The sequence below is a fragment of the Oryzias latipes genome, chromosome 23 (assembly GCF_053564925.1).
Source record: "Oryzias latipes strain Hd-rR chromosome 23, Olatipes_Hd-rR_3.1".
In the NCBI taxonomy this organism is placed as follows: Eukaryota; Metazoa; Chordata; class Actinopteri; order Beloniformes; family Adrianichthyidae; genus Oryzias; species Oryzias latipes.
In genome coordinates, this window is record NC_136259.1 from 10,906,155 (window position 1) to 10,923,499 (window position 17,345).

General features: G+C 41.1%; 1 protein-coding gene across 4 annotated transcripts in view; it reads right to left on the reverse strand.

The window, feature by feature from the left end:
- Positions 1-230: 230 nt before the first annotated feature.
- LOC101168761 (uncharacterized) overlaps positions 231-17,345 on the reverse strand; it is a 37,767-nt gene continuing 20,652 nt past the window's right edge. For 2 of the 4 annotated variants that reach the window (XM_011492581.4, XM_078941903.1), the window contains 11 exons: positions 13,582-13,833; positions 11,804-12,118; positions 11,617-11,729; positions 4,546-4,759; positions 4,294-4,449; positions 2,601-2,791; positions 2,382-2,530; positions 2,050-2,307; positions 1,819-1,972; positions 600-729; positions 231-397 (listed from right to left, as the gene is read on the reverse strand). In XM_011492581.4, coding sequence (XP_011490883.1) covers positions 276-397; positions 600-729; positions 1,819-1,972; positions 2,050-2,307; positions 2,382-2,530; positions 2,601-2,791; positions 4,294-4,449; positions 4,546-4,759; positions 11,617-11,729; positions 11,804-12,118; positions 13,582-13,833 — 2,054 coding nt within the window. In that variant the 3' untranslated portion in view covers positions 231-275. Of the gene's footprint in view, positions 398-599; positions 730-1,818; positions 1,973-2,049; positions 2,308-2,378; positions 2,531-2,600; positions 2,792-4,293; positions 4,450-4,545; positions 4,760-11,616; positions 11,730-11,803; positions 12,119-13,581; positions 13,834-17,345 lie in introns of all 4 variants that reach the window. The other 2 variants (XM_011492580.4, XM_078941902.1) reach the window with 1 other exon arrangement.

The window sequence follows — 17,345 nt, forward strand, 5'->3', positions numbered from 1 at the left end:
TTAACCAGATAGGGTAAAAATAAAAACAGGAATAAAATCAGGGGATCTTTTTTTATTATCGCCTTAATGAAAAAACTTCTTGAAACAGACCTTTCAAATGATGCATGATCAGAAGTGTTTACCTTTTAACTCTCTTTTTATTATTTTATTACATGAACTTACAAGGTAAAAATAAAAATTAGAAAAGAATGTTGACTGATATTGAAAGATGAAAAACAGACATCCCACGGTAAGGTTAAAATGCATTTATTACCATCACATGAAACTCAAACTGCTCACTGCTGTTGCTGTTCAAAGTACGTCATGATGGCTTTAGCTGCACTGAGCGACAGAACGGTCAGTCCCAAAAGACTGATGGATGAAGCCACGATGAACACTGCGGTCATGTGTTCTGACCCTGCAGAGATATGATTGAACGTTCACCGTCTTTTCACTTAATTACATCCACACTAAACTGAAATGAACCTTCACAGTCTTGTGAGTGATTTTAGCTGACAGTTCTTAAACATACCCTGCATGATGGGCTTTAGCTTCACCTTATATGTTAAAGAACTTTAGTCTCAGGAAGTGTGTGTGGCTGAGGGTGAACATGCACTCACAGACAGACGGCTGTACAGACTTCACCCTCATGTCAACAACCAGCGGTCCTGCAGAGACGACAGCGGCCAGTTTCTTGTTCCTCCCCTCAGTCCTCACCGATCTTTTGGAGCGCACCTCGCTGGTGCAGCTCTGTTTCAAAACAAATATCTGCACATGACCAACATCTCACAAGAAAAAAAAATTGCAATATTTGAAACCTCTGAAGGTCCTGGAGACCATTTTAAATGATTTCTTATCTAAAGATGCATAGAAGCAGACTCGCAGAATAAATGGTTGAAAATTCAAGTTTGGATTCTTCACTGATTCCAACAGTTTGGAATGCACTCATCATTTTTAATGTTTGAAAATGTCCATTAGATGGTAAAAACTAACTGCATGTGTTTATCTCTGAAACTATGTTCTAGTGAAAGTATATTTATTGTATATTAAAAAAAAGCTAAAGTTTTAGAAATGTGTTAACATAGTGACCATTAAAAACTTTAAATCCAAAATGTACATCATAAGGATTCAAGCCATTAAAGTGGAAAAACGTATTTTTACAGCTTTCTTTACAAATCTGCATTAATTTAATGTCTCTAATTAAAAATCTTTCCTGCAACAATAATAAACTAGCTTGTCTAACCTGCTTAATGGCTTTTGAAAACTTAAACTAAATAAGCTAAAGTACTGTAGACAAAATATCCTGTTTCTGTGTGAACATAAATGCATCATCCTTTTTAAAGAGGCAGTAAGGACCAAGTGTTTTTCAAAAGCTGGAGGTCAAATCGCAGTAAAATTTTTATAACAACAGAGCAAAAACAGAAAAATGTTAGGGTTCAGCTGGAGAAGGACTATCATAAATGTTAAAATTCACAGTCTATGTTTAAATGCTTATCATAGTCTTATTAAAATCTCAATTCAACATGAAATACTCAATGTGTTGACGTTTTACAGAAACACTCCTTTTCAATGTGTTTTTCTGGCCCGAAATATGAAAATGTCATTGGAGAGGAGAAATTTGCTCAGCTTTCATGCCAGATCTTCCAGCAGAGTTGAGAAATACTGACCACCAACGCCTGATTATCAGAAGGCAGTGGTAGGTTATGATAAGAGCTGTTCAGACTTGGTGGGGATAGAGGAATTCTGTTTCCAAATCAGTGTTTTTCAGGATCTGACTGGAGGAGCTTGTGTACCAGAAATTATTGTCAGGATGACATACATATCAGCTTCTGCCCTCACCTTAGTACAGTCTTCATCAGGTCCACATATGTTGGCAAGGCAGTGAAAGTAAATGTGTAACCTCTTTGGCATCGAGAACATCTGGATGGAAAATCTGCTGATCTGCGAGTCTCCGTTCACTGACATCCACAGAAAGGTGTCATCAGCAGGACAGCTGCAGGACAGGAAGGTTGGTCATTTCAGTCTTCATACATGCTTGCAGTTAAACAGTCAGTGGTGAAAGGAAAACACCTGTCCAACAGAAGCAGAGCCTGGACCTCATCCTGCGGGTTGGGGCTCTCGGTGGCCCAGCAGGACTCTACCTGCAGGAGCACATCTGAGGCAAATGTGCTGTTTGTCTGCAGTGAAACCTGGAAGAACAGGGTGTCCTCAAAGCTCAAGCTGACAGTTTCTTCGTAAGAGCGAGTGAACGAGCTGTCCCTGAACAGCACCAGGCTCAGACCCAGAGAAAGAGACGAGTTGAACTCCACCAAATAAATTGAGGACAGCCTACAAATAGGAAATGCTCAGTTTTAGTCCAGCTGATAGCTGTGCATGGAGCTGAATATGATGCATCTCACCACAGTGTGTCAGACGCCACGCGGGCATTGCTGACATAATGTCTTGGATAGACGCACTTCCAGATGACTTTCAGGTCCCGCCGGCTGATGGTTTGCCCCTTGACCAGAGTGATGGACAGCGTGTTCTGCAGCGTGATGTGAGTTCTGTTTACCTGATGGACATAAACACTTGCTTGCATAAACCGCCCATGTACAGTCACCGGACTTATGCTCATCACAGACCTGCTTCTCTGATCCACACTGGGAGGATTTCCGTGGGATGTGGAAGAAAAACAGCTTCTCTGTCTCGTTCACTGAACAACGGCCATCATTCAACTTCACCTGCACCTTTCCGCTGGCGTGAGAGGTCAGGTAAGCTTTGGCTATGCCACCTATCATGGACTTTTCCAGACACTGACTGAAGAAACCCCCCTCTGCACAAAAAGTCGTTATTCAACTACAGCTGATCAGAACAAATGAGAAAACTGCATAAACAGTAATAAAGTCACATTGTGAGAGACAATTACAGGTCGATTTGAATCCTTTTCCTTGTTTTGTTGCGTCAGCTGAATGGTTTTATGGTTAAAAACAGCTGATTGTAAACTGATTGTAAAGCTGCCAGTTTTTAAAATCATAGTCCCCAGTTTAAAGTTTGAGCAGCAAACTACAGCTCTAACCATAATTTATCCTAAAATTAGGACATATACTCTGCAAATAAAAGAAAAAATAAACAATCTGATGATTCTGGATTGTTCCCTCCATGAAGGGTTGTAACTAATAGCCTGAAAAGATCTTCATCTGCTTTAAAATTAAAGTGTAAAAAAAACCATTAAGAGTAGAAAAACTGCAAAAATGGAGGGGATTGATTGACAAGGTCTACAGCCAATCAGGATGCAGAACACACTACTCTGTGTAGAAAGAAAAGGTCAAACACCAAACCATGAAAAGGAAAAGCGAGAGATTTTGCCCACAAATCAAATCTTCTTTAAAATCTAAATAAGTCTCTAGACTTTTCTAGAATAGCTAAAGGTTTTAAGAGACTAATGTTGGCTCAGAGACATTTCTTATTACATTTATTAATAGAACATCTTGCAGGCACTGCAAGACATTTTTGTGGCTCACATGCTAAAAAAAATAAAATAAAAATCTCTTGCTAATGAGGCCGAGATTAAAGCTGCATAGTTGCCATAGCCCTAATTATGGGAATCTTTGACAGTTCCATCAGAGTTGAAACCTCTAAAATCTGGCAAATATTATATGATCATTAATAAATTCATCATTAATAAATGATGGGCGGCCGTGGTGCAGCGGTAGGGCAGTCGACCCATGATCGTAGGATTGCAGGTTCGATTCCCGTCTTGCACGCCCATGTGTCGAAGTGTCCTTGGGCAAGACACTGAACCCCACCTTGCCTCTGGTGGGAGTTTGGCGCCAGTGTTTGGCAGCGGAGCCGCCATCAGTGTGTGAATGTGTGTGTGAATTTGTGTGTGCATGGGTGAATGGGACTGTAAAGCGCTTTGGGCCTTCGAAAGAAGGTAGAAAGCGCTATATAAGTATACGCCATTTACCATATCGAATAAAAAAGGGCTATTTTCTTAATCCTGGAGAGGCCATGGGATCAAATGTTATTTGCATGTATTTATGTGTGACCGAGCACAAAAAACCAATGGAAATTTATGTTGGCCACACGAAATTCATCAATTTTTCTCTTCTTTACTTTTAATTTTTCTAAGGTTCTGTTTGGCTGCTGTCAATTACTGCTACCAAAAATGAAAAAATAAAATAAATTAACTTAATTTAACTTAATAAATAAAGGAAAATTGTTCTTGAGTTCTTCAGGGTAAAAAAAAAAAAAGGAGTTAGGAAAATAAGTTTCCTAAATGATAAAGCATTTGTTGCATTGGAATAGTTCTGAGAAAAGCCTGTAGCCTCATACCTTTGCAGACCGGACGTAAAGCTGCAGCAGGAAGGGTCACAGAGCTTACATCATGATAACCTTGCCGACACACACAGGAGAAGGAGCCCAACGTGTTGATGCATAGAGAATGAGGAGGACAAAAGTGATGCTCTGAGGAGGCACACAGGTCTGGTGCTGTAAAAAAACAGCAGCTTTTTAAAAACCACAATAGAGGCCAGACTAAGCAGAGCCATGGGATTACAGTGTGCTTGAATGACTTCTATTACATACCATCCCAGTAAATAACACCGTTCTTCACCGTAATGTTGGGATCATTGAGGGACTCGATGTGATGCAGTTGATCACTGACAGGGAGGAAGACCTTCTCTGGTCTAGATGCATCGAAGGACTGAAACCAAATCTCTGTATGAGGATCATCTGCAGCTTCAAAGGATTCAAGCTCAACCTGGACTGGCTGAGCGAAGTCCGTCAACAGCTCCTGCATCTGAAGTTGACACAGAAAGAAAAGTGACTAAAGGAAATTCCATCCACATCTGAGTCCTCATCAGGTTATTTAAAACTAGTGGTTATGAAAGAGGGAGTTTCAGATTAAAATGTCTGGTTTGAGATTTAACAGTTCTCATAATTCTGGGGTTAACACAAAGCTCACACTTAACTGTGAGAGTCAAAATATTTTCAAAATCTGCCTTTTTAGCTTCTTTAGTCATAATTACCAATTTGAAAAAAAAAGTTAATTCACCATTTGAGCACCCATTTTATCATGCACTCTTGAAACTGCAGCTCTTCTTTTCTTACCGTTATTCCAACAATTTCAGCTTTTAGCTTATTTAGCCTCTATTATTGAACTTAACTGGAATCATTTTCTGCATTCCTTAGTTTTCTTCAGCTCCTTTCATTCTGTGTCACTTCATCTAATTTAGTTTTAGGAAGTGGAAAGTGTTATCTAAATTTTTTTGTTGTGTCTGTTTCTGTAAGTGCTTGAGAATACTTCAGCGCCTTCAGCGATCACATCTAACAATACGTTTAGCTTTTTAAAATCTTGTCTTTTTCAAGTAACATTTTTATAAACATTTTGTATGTAATTGATAATTTAAAATAAAGGACAGAGGAAACAACAGAATCATGACAAAAACCAAAGTCGTTGTTTAAAGCACAGCTTACTCTCTAAACAATTTCATAACTTCAAAACATCAAAGTCAAAACAACAGAATGTCATTCATTTTAGTAGAATATAAAATTCTCATGGAATTGAACGGAGCCTTATGCCAAAACGAAAAGTTGTGAATGCCAAATTAAAGAATGTGAAAAATTAAGTTGTGAAATAAATATTTCTTACTACACGAGTTGTCTGACATACACGCATCAACAAATTGTCTGCACACAGCTATTTACAGGTTTGAAGTATATTCACACATTAATGTGAAACCAGCACGAGCCAGTTTAGCTCGTGCTGGTTTGCGGCGCCTTCCGTCCGTGAAACCCGGGTTCGACTCCGGGCTGCTCCCTGTTCCCTTCTCTACCTCTGCCGGTTCCAAGCCCGGTTTGAGAAGGTTGCGTCAGGAAGGGCATCCGGCGTAAAACATTGCCAAATTTACCATGCGACTTGTTCGCTGTGGCGACCCCTGATGGGAGAAGCCGAAAGTGGAAGAAGAAGAAGAAGGAAGTATATTCACACATTAATGATGGAAGGTTCATCTCACAAGACTTTTTCACACAGACAGGCATACACAAGATTTGCATAACTAATATTCTTGAAGAGGGGTGTAAAAACAGAACCCAGGCCATATTTGAGCAAAAGTGAATAAGCAGGTGGGTTGAACAAATTTATGGTTCTTAGAGTGTACCTTGATTATATTGAAGACTGCAGCAAAGGCAGGAGGCCCAGCACCCCACACCCCAGAACTATGGGTAGACAGCGCAGCAGCCTGGCCAATCCAGGCATCGAAGAGCCCCAAGAGTCAGACAAAGACGCGGGAGCAACCACCCTCAATAACAGTATTTTTCAACTTTTTTTTGAGCCAAGGCACACTTTATCCTTGACAAAAATCCTGCGGCACACCAGCATCCAAAAATTGAAAAAAAGGAGAAACTCTATAGTCTGTATGTACAGTCCCTCCGCAATCTCACATGCATTGTTGGGATAATTGTGGCAGAAAAGCTGGAAGTTGTTGCTGTTTTTTCTAAAAGATGTAATAAAATTTAAGTTAGTTTTCCGTATTAATTTTCAACTAAATTATTTGAAATATTACCCTGGTAGTTGTTTTTTCCCTCCAATTTATTAAAATGCAATTTTATGTAACCTCACAAAAAAACATATATATTCTTTCTTAATAATTGTTATTTAAATAATTTTTTAATGTTGGATCAAAGGCAACCTAAAATTTTGAACAGTTATATGATCACAATATGTTTGATAAATTTCACACAAAAAAACTAACATTACATTTATGTTTTTTTTTTTTAAATGGTTTATTTCAAGCAATCAAACAGAAATGATGCACAAAAGCAATACAATCATCAGTTATACATTCATACAGTAACTAATCAAACTTAGGATAATTAGGCATATTAATAAATATTGCTTGAAAGGGAGTGGAAGGATGCGAATTTATATAATCCCACCCCGTTATACTATGACCATTTTATAATATGATTTATCAATATCCGGTTCATAACTTTTCATACAGAATTAAGAATCGTAAAGTATCTATAAAGCACATGACAAAGATGAATTACTTAAATTATTATGTAAAAATAACTATTTCAGAAATCAACATTGCAAATGCTGATCAGTTATCTAGAATATATGCAGATTATGTTACTTATAAAAGTCATTCATATGATTAAAATATAGTACTATATCAGTAAAATACACAACACTGTTTCAGAGATTTTCATAGCAAAAAGTATCAAAAGTTTAAAACGTGCAAAATTATGTTACATTAGGAAAGATTTTTTAATCAATTTGAAGCACATGACAAAGATGAATTACTTAAATTATTTTGTAAAAAATAACTTTTAGAAATCAACATGGCAATGAAGTATCCAAAATATATGTGCCATTTAAAGCGCTATACGAACAAAATGTATTATATGCAGATTATGTTACTTATAAAAGTCATTGATGTGATTAAAAAAAATAATACTACATCAGTAAAATAGATAAAACACTTTCAGGAATTTTCATAGAAAAATTTGATCAAGTATCAGAAGTTAATATGTACAAAATTATGTTTCATTAGGAAAAATTCATGAATCAGCTTATCAAAAAAATTCTTTTTAAAGAAGTGAAGTAAGATAATTAAAATTCAATCAATACTGTAAGCGGCGTTAGCTTAGCATTCACTTGTTCCAGAAAGGGATAAAGCGTGGCTTGAATATCATCAAGAGTCTTTTTAAGGTCTTCCTATTCCTGGCTTTTCTTATGGGCCATGGTCAGCTCTCTTTTTTGGAGAAAATCAACTTTTTAAGTCGTTTGAAGATAGAAGATAGTTGTATAGCCGCAGAGAGCCACACACACGCGTCCTGTGCTGTAACCCGGAACCGGAAATTTTTCCGGAAGTTTACTGTGACTACACAAAAAGCGAACATGAAGTTTTATCAGTTTTTCTCTTGCTTTAATCAAAGATGAAGTATTTGAATAAAAAATTCAAATGTTTTATTTCTTTTTAGATTTGGTTTAATTGTGTCTGTTGGCCACTTCAGCCTAATCCTGTTTCTTAAATGTTATTATTTCTCAAATTTAATGTATAAAATAATCCAGACCTCATTAGAAAAGTGTTTCAGTTAGAAAGATGACTTGGACCAAACACTGGGATGTTTGGCTGTTTTAAAAAAAACACAAACCTTGATGGAGAACTAAACTGTTTACCTCTGAATTAATCAAGAAGATTTAAAAACTGATGTGTGTTCGTTGTGGTTTCAAGACGTTTAACAGGAAAGACTCGTAGTATGCTGAGATGCTGTTAATTTAACCCAATGCATCATGGGAGATTTAGTGCAAAAACTGCTGCTTAGGGCAGACAGAGTCCTTTTTTCAACAGCGGGATCTGATTGCCCAAAAGTGTCCACCACGGTAACCTACGTGACTGTATTTGTGTATGCTGATGTTGAGTCAGTAGTGTATTTACTAAGAAGGGTGCAATTAAAATTGGCGGTTGCTTCCACCAATGATCCTACGTGTCTAAAGCGAATAAAGCCCAATTCGCTTCAGGCAGTGATCCTGACCCAAGTGATGGAGCCCCTAGCCCTCTTCCCTGGAAAATCCCCGGAGAGAAGCGCACAGGCCACCCACCGCTACTGAGTGACTGTGTTAATTATGGGGGACCAGAGGGACTTAAGTTCCTTTATAATGTTTTGATTTGCTGTTGATGTCAACTCCAAGCTAACATTATCCAAAAGTAGATTCTGGTATTAATTACAACCGATGCCGTATTTACTTTTCCAATTATCTAAGATTATTTTTTTTAGCTAAGCAAAAGGCTGTAAAGATGCCGGATTTCGATCTTTCCTCTATACTTACTCCGCTCATATCACTAACAGTAGCGGTTTTAGCCACAATTCATACTTGCAATTGGTTGGGGCTCAAATTTAAAGGGGGCGGTGGCTCAGTACTGGGGGGGCAGCGCCACTATTGGTTTGTAACGGCCTGAAACCTGCGAACTGGCGCCCCCGCAGCTGCACGCTTTGAGAAGGTGCTGCAAATCTTTGTAAAAAAAAAAAAAAAAGGGAGGGGTGGAGCGCAGGCCAATATTGTCATTCTTTATCAACTATTGTAGACATTTTTCTATCTAAAATGATTTTTTTTCGTTCAATTGGTATTAGTAACCTATTTGACATAAAAACAGCAGATAATGCAGGCAGTGAAACAGCTTTTTAAGATAAATAAACAATAGATCATTTGTTTATAAATGTATTGAGGTTTTTTGGAGGATTTTTACTGTTGGTGTTGCACAAAATTAGGAAAATGCCAAATATGTGATGAGTGATAAGTTATATGATTTAGTTTTTAATATTTTATAAGATCCTTAAAATGATATTTACAATAACAGGTGTTTTAAAAAAAATCCAATCCCTCTGATATGTTTCACAAAGACACACAGGACATCACACACCAAGCAGAAATGAACTTATTTCTAAAAATGATGCCAGGAGTCCAGCTCCAAAACAAATGACAAGAGCAAAGAAAATGGAATGATTTGATTCGTTATTTCTTATTAGCAATATTTCCAGACTGTTTCATTCTGCATCATGTTCATATTTGTATAATAATGACCAAATATTCTTATGGTAAGCAAAATCTACATTATTTAGGCTTTAACTTGATTTATTCTGGATTAATATTCCTGTTTTTATTAATATTTATTTTCAAAATGTTAAGTTTTAAATAGGTTTAAAAGTTTAGCTTCAGTGTGTTCAATAAATGTTTATCTTGTTCTGCCTGCGACCTAAAACATGTTTTGGATTTAGGCCCCCTGTGCAACTGAGTTTGACACCGCTGTAATAAGAGTATGGAAAATTAATGCATTTTTTGTGTAAAATGGGCAAATGAAAATAGGGAACACAAAGTCAAATTGTGTGTGTGCAGGGGGAGTTACACCCCCAAGGGTAAGATAGTGTAGAACTCCCACCGATTACCAAATACAAAGAAAGATGGAGAAGCTGTTAAAGGGCTGTCAGACCAGATTGACAGATCTATTCACATCGTCACCCATAACCATGAGACCGATGTGCAGAACCACAGTGCATGCAAATAATTATCTGGGGTATTGCTTTTACAATACCATTATGATTCCTGTACCTTTGAGTACCTCATCACAAACTCACCACAATTTACACACACATGTAGCGCTAGGTAAAAATGAATTTGTAAACATTGTAAATGACTCAGTCTAATGCTTCAATACAGGGGTGACGAACAAGTTTGACACCAAGAGCTGAATATTTTCGCTGTGAGAGTCAAAGAACCACACCACACACTGACCTGCCAAGACGTACACACACAAACACGTAATTAAAGATGTATTATTTTCCATAAAACACTCCTCTCCCTACAACACAACAGCAAGTATTGTACGTGTGTTTATTTCAAGTTTTATTTCAGTTAAGTGAAGCAATAATTTAATTTTAAGCTTCTTTAAAAAAAAGACTTATATATTATATAATTTATATATTATAAGAATAATTTTGTAATTTATAGTTTTATGATGGATCTTTGTCATGAAAACCAATTAATTGATGATGTATATGTAAATTGTTAAGACTCAGCTTGTTCACCACAGTACTAAGGAAATAAGTATTGTACTGCATCCTACCAGATTAACAGTGCATTTACTTTAACTCAACCGCCAGTACCCAAATATCATGGACCTCACTTCTGCTCATAGCCACCTCAATAATGGTTTCACACCTAAGATTCCCCACTGGGGGTGAAGACGGGGCTACCCCCCGGTCGCCACACTATTCACAGTGGCATGCTCAGTCAGGTGTCTGTGCACTTTGAAAAGCTTCAACTTGTTAAATAAAGAGACAATTTTTGTCAGATCTGGAAGAGTTTTTAATTTTCCCCGGGATACGTTTCGTTCTTTTCTGCCATGAACAATTTTACTGCTTCCAAAAGCTCATAATAATAAACATAGTGACTTGCCATTCTGTCCAGTAAAAAAGTAAGCATCTTCCCATTCCTCCAGAAACGTTATGCGTTTCTCTTTGTACTCTGAATTTCGCCATTTTGAATATGAGGGTAAAAGTCTGCACGCACATCAAATGTCTAGTAATTTTTTCCAGCATTGGGCGTAAACCGTGCAAATGATTGGCGGTTACTTATGTGTCGGGGAGCAGCATCAAAACACTCACACTGCCCAGCAGTCTTTTTATTACTTATTTTTAATACTCTCTGATGGATTTGAGTGTTGTATAAAAGTGAATTACCTATGAAATGAGGCTCAATATGTCAAAGTTTTTGTCGCGACACACCAGTGACAAATCCAACAACCAACTCCTCACAATCTCAATGAGGAACAAGCAAGTCATGGGTAGTTAGAATTGCCCCTTTCCAACATCGATGCTTGTATACGTTAATACGCCCAGAAACAGCCAAACAGCATGGCTGTGAATTCTGCTAACAGCCCCCTGACTCATGGGAAGGATCTTCATACCCACAAATCCCCATTTGTCATGAGTCTTAGGGGCTGAAGGCGGGGCTAACCTCGCCACAATAGGATGAAACTGCTCATGGGCCGAGAGCCGCATGTGGCTCGAGAGCCGCGTGTACGCCACCCCTGCTTTAATACATCTAAATGCAGTTTGACTAAAGCAAACCAAATCCGAACCTTCTCCCACCTTCTTGGTAAAGATCTGAGCCAGCTTAATTCTGAGTTCCTCCTCCAGGTCTTTGGGCAGTGTCCATGGCACGACCATAACCAGACCCATTCTGTCATAATCCAGTGCTAGTTCTGCAAGGTCAACAAAGCAACAGTGGTCCAAAACGTTCAGACCTGGAAAGTGCCGATACCTCTGACTGACTGACCTGGATCTTCAGTAAACTCTGCAGCTCTGACATGGATTTCAAATGAGGAATTTGATCCTTTAAAACATAAGTGAGAATGTTCAGACTCCCACCGTCCGCCGCACTCCTCCCACACGTCCAGGACGTAGGACTTGCCCTCCTCCAGCTGTGGGAGCGGCAACTTGGTATCGAACAGGCGGCTGCTCTGGATGACTGGCCCATTCTCCAGTGACAGTTTGTAAATGTAGGCCACAGCAGTCTGCTGCAAGGTGCTGGGTGTCCACACAACCGTGGAGTCATTAGAGCGATACCTGAGACCAGACACGCCACGGGATCCTGAGGCAGGCAGACAGGCATACACACACAAAAAAAAACAACAACAAAAAACACCACTGTTATATAGGTAAGTACGACAGAGTTTTAGGGGCACAAAAGAAAAAAAGTAAAATTACAAAATTCTACGCCGGAAATTTACAAGGGAAAGAAAATAAATAAATAAATAAAAATAAAAAAATCGTCATTTTACTGTTAAAGTTGAGCATACAGAGCAGCTAGTGACCGCCACGCAGCAGCAAAGCAGACCGACTAAATTTAGTTGAACAGGTAAACTGGATTTTTATTGACAACACTTCAAATGTTTGGAAGCTCATTTGTTTGATTTACGATTTATTAATGTTTTATTTATTGATCGGTGGTTTGCAGGATCTCTGCAGCCGGATGAAGCCCGATGTTGACTTCAATCCTTTCATTCCTCCACTAAAGACAAGATCTCTACGTTTGTGTGATGTTTCTGTCTGAGGAGGAGCACGTTTTGGTATTTTCAAAGTTCTAATGATAGAAGAGACCATTTTCATTCCTATTTGTTGATTAATGTTGAAACGGGACGTTTCATCTGGAGGAGGGGGTGTATGTAACACTGTTTACTTCCGCATTGGTGTTCGGATGACAGGTTCATGACGTAATGATGCAAATGAGCTTCAGGGTGTGTGAATGAAAAGGAAAATAAAGGCTGCAGCAGTCCTCTACACCTAAACATGTCTCTGAGCTCCTTATTTTACATATGAAACTCCGCTTTACTGACACCGAACCCCGGAAAGCCAGCTCCGCTGACAATCTGATTTTGAGTCGCCAAAAGTTTCTGAATCTCTTTGTTTTTGAAACCTATCCGGAAACAAAACTTCACAAAAGGCTCCACATATTACATCTTCAAGCTAGGCTACAATAAACGGAACACTTTGGTGTTTTTTACTTGTTAATTACTTTTTTCTCGTAAATTTACTACCCAAAATCTCATAATTTAACAGTTATGACTTTTTTTCTTGTAAATTTACAACTTAAAAGTCGTAAAAAAAACCAAAAAAAATTGTAAACTGGCCCTAAAACTCTGTGGTAGGTAAGCATTTACAGATCAAAAAAAAGTCTGGGACTTTAACGGCAGATGTGACACCTGCGAAGGGAAATGTTTAAAAAAAAAAGAAATCTGATCTCTTGCAATGCAAAATGTAAACCGGGGAAGCTATTTTTCAACAGTCATTTATTTTTTCACCAGGAAGACAATAAGCCTAGTTACTTATTTAACATTTTATTCAAAATGTATTGAAAAATTTAAATTACTTTATAAAATAGTTTTTTATTGACTAAATAAAAAGAATTTAGTGATTTTGCTAAATACATTTATTTTTGTATCAAACAAGTAAAAAAAGATCAACTAGATCGGATAATCCAGTTCAGACATGAATGTGTTTCAGTCTGAATCATGATCAGACCTAGCGCGCCGCCCGTGCGCAGCTGCGCCTCACCTGTGTGCGCTTCAACTGTTTTGGCGTTCATGAGTACGTTCTCTCCACACAACGCCTCCACCTTGGCTTGGTACTTGTAGCATGGCAGAAGTCCCCCCACGGTGTAGCTGGTGAGGAGTGTGGTGCCTTGCAGCTCCCCCTGGTGGTAAACTCTGAACATTGAGATGAAGGAGATGTTTCCCACCTCCCAGCTTAGAGTGTAGTTGTCAGGACCAAACGATGTCTGAAGCAGGGCATCGATGTTGGAATGACCTAAGGAGACAAACATGTCTACCTCTCTGCAGTCTTATAGAAGAGAGTGGCTGTAAAAGTCGCCACACATTTGATTTCAAGAAGCAACACTTGTTAGACCAAACATTTGGTCTAATAAAAGGATCACATTGACACGTCCCGTTAAACCTTTTACCTCGTCTGGCAGCAGGTCAAATTATTGAGAGTGAAGGCCTTGCGCTCGTCATGTGAGGAGCATGAATTCCACACACAAATAATCCAAATCCAAATATTATTAGAACATTCTAGCACACCGTATGGTCACATGTCTCTGCTAAATTCAAAGTGTTTCCACACATTGGACTGGAATGATGGACTGATTTGTGTTTTGCTGCATCACGTGTGTGTTGTCTGCTATGATGCAGACAGTACACAAGTCTGTATCACGGCCAGTGTTGCCAGATAGTGTCAGTTTTCCAGCCCAAAAGCCATCTGAAAACTGCCAGACCCAGCAAAAAACCGCCCAACGGGTGGGTCGGGTGGAAGGACACACACATTTATACACACACATACGATCAGGAGAAACAAGAATACACAGCTTTTGGTTCTTTTTTTCCCCCCATTGGACTGATTTAGCACCCGAACCCGGGATTTTTCCAAAGTAAAAGATTTTTCAAAATAAAGGATAGTTCAGACTGATAATAAAATGAGTACTGTATTGAATATTTCTTCAGCGTACCGGCCTTCTATTCATTTTCTGAACCCGCTATATCCCTTTTATGGTTTCTGGGGGCAGTCCCGGCTTCTGTGGGGCGAGGTCGGGTACATCCTAGACCAGGGGTGCGTGCGGCGCATAAGCCTTTTTCATCCATATGCTGCGTCTGTCTGTGGTTTTGTCAAATAACTACTATGTTCTGAGAATGTTGTGGTACCTTTACTTCAAAATGTCCAAGCTGGCAGGATGAACTCAGGGAGGGGCATGTCTGCCCCCTCCGCGTGTTTTCATTTTTCCCTTGCAGTTTCCGCATAAAATTAATGAAATTTGCGGTAGGGCGCCTCGACTATTGTGTCAACCTGCTGCGATGATGACCGTATTTTGCGCTGTGTAGAATACACTGGAGGGGCGCGGGAAAAAACTCGTTGCTACATAGGATGTGAACAGATGAACAGAGAAAAGCAGGTAGAGAGGGGTGGGAGGGGCTTTGGCTTCAATCTCTGGACGCAGCTTTCACTGCGGGAATTGAAGCAGAGACTCTTCTGGGATGAACTTATGAACTCAAATATGCAAACAGGATTATCATGTAGAAGAACTCTCTAAAATAAATAAACCTGATCTCTCAACATTCTCCGTGTCTTCCATGCGTTGTAAGACGGACACAGACAGACACCGCTCCATGTAGCTATCAGGCTAAAAACTTTAGCTGGTAGCTCCTCCCACACGCGGTCGCAGTGTCAAGCTTTAAAGAACACAATTTCTTTTTTTTTTTCTTTTTTTTTTTTTTTTTCTTTTAACTTGTTCTGTCCAACAGCTGAGCAAACAGATTAGAGCTGAAGGCTTTTTGTGTTGGACAGGTTTTACTATCACAAAAAGAGGTTATATAGCTTCAAGAAACTAGAGTGTAGACTTGTATAAACCCCTTTTTGTCATATTTTTTTATTTATTTGTTACATTTAGTGTGTGTGGGGAGGGAAAGGGGAAGAATGTGAGGGGAGGGTGGAAGAGAGTAAAAGGAAAAAAGGAAAAAAGGTGAAAAGGTGGGGGATACAAGCACTGATTTGAATAAGTTATTTTAAGCTGTAACAATTATACCAGATCTGCTGGAAAGACGAATGTTACATAAAAAGGTGAAAATCTGACACTAAGATGAGCGAAAAAAATCTGTCCATCAATACACTGTAGGTAAGGAGGAGGGATGAAGCAGACAGGGAGCAGTGTGGCAGTGTGCACGTGGGGGTGGAGATACATGCATGCTGCCGACGTGAACCGTGTGTTCATAAAGGGAGCCAGATCCTACCCAGCCAGACCAGCCAGACCAGGAGAGGGGAGGAGAGCCCCCCAGGCCAGAAGCCCCCCCAGCATCCGGACCCAGGCAGCCCGGGAGGGGAGGAGGAGGGGACCGCCCGCCCCACCAGCCAGGCACAGAGAGGGCCCCCCTACAGGGCCCCCCCCAATGCCCAGAGGCACAAGCGAACCCAGTGTCCGGCCCCCAGGCCACAAGACAGGAGCGCTTAGCCGTACCAGGCGGCAGCCATGGGGGCCACCGGGCGCCGGACACCGAGACAAAGGCCAGGGACGAAGCCAGGGCCCCCGGAACCCATGAGCCGGCCACCACCCGACCGGCGCCCCGTCTCCGCAAGCCAGCCCAGGCACGCGACCTTAGCAACCCAGGGATCGCCACGCACCCACAGCCACCCCCCATAACCCTAAAACCCTACGCATTACAACCCCCCCCCCCCCGCCATAATATCTGAGCCCCCCTCCCCAACCCTCTCAGTGCCCTCCCCTCTGTGATTGGGAGGGAAAGCCCCAGAGGGTCCCAGCGAGCCAGCCCCCAGGTCCGTCCTACCCATGCACTCACACACACATACTCACAATCATCTGGTTACCCTCCCTACCCCCGCCGCCACGCAGTAACCCCCCAGCCGGCCGACCCCCAGCGCCGTATGCCCGACCCTTCCCGCAGCCGACAGGATACCCATAAGCCCGGCCGCGCTGAGAGGACCAGGCGGGTGAAGACCGGCTGCCCCCCCCCCCGACCCCACCCATGTATGGAGGTGTGGGAGTGCTGTGTGTGTGCTGCAGGTAAAATAGGAGGTCACCAGTGTGGGGGGCTCCACCGCTGCCAAGCCGCAAAGCCCCCCACTCCGGAGTCCCTCTGTGAGTGGTGTGTATTTGCTGTGTGTGTGCTGCCAGCATGCAGTGTGTGTGTCTACAGAGGAAGTTAAAATTGTGGGGGGGGCCAGCGAAAGGTGAGCACGGATGTTTCACCGTGCCCCCCTCCACCAGACCCTCTCCACAAGGCCTTAGATGAATCAGAGTGTCTAATATGCAAGTAAAAAGCGGGGAGGAGAGCGGGTGCCAACGAGAACCCAGAGAGGGGCATCCCCAGTGAGCCCCGCCAGCATACCCCTCCCATCCAGATCCCGGGGCCCTATGTGCCTGTGTGCAATATTTGTTTGGGTGAGAGCGGGTCGGAGCCGGCGGATGGGCACAACCGGGGGAGAAGGCTCCCCCGAGCGACCGGCCCCCCAGCCGGCCGCGGTCGGCGCCCCCCCTCCCAGAGCGGCCGGGCATCCAGAAACGGCAAGCCAGCCGCAGTTGGAGGCCAAAGCCTCGTGGCGCCGAGAGACAGCCAGCAAAGAAGGGTCCCGGTGCCAGAACGGAGGGGCAGGGGGTCCAGCCCCACCATTCATACCCTGGCCCCCCTAAGGACTAGCACACTGCCCCCCCAGCCCCCCCCCAAAAAAATAATAATAATAATAAAATAATAAATAAAATAATAATAATAATAATAATGAAATAAACCCACCCAACTGAAACCCATTAACCCCTG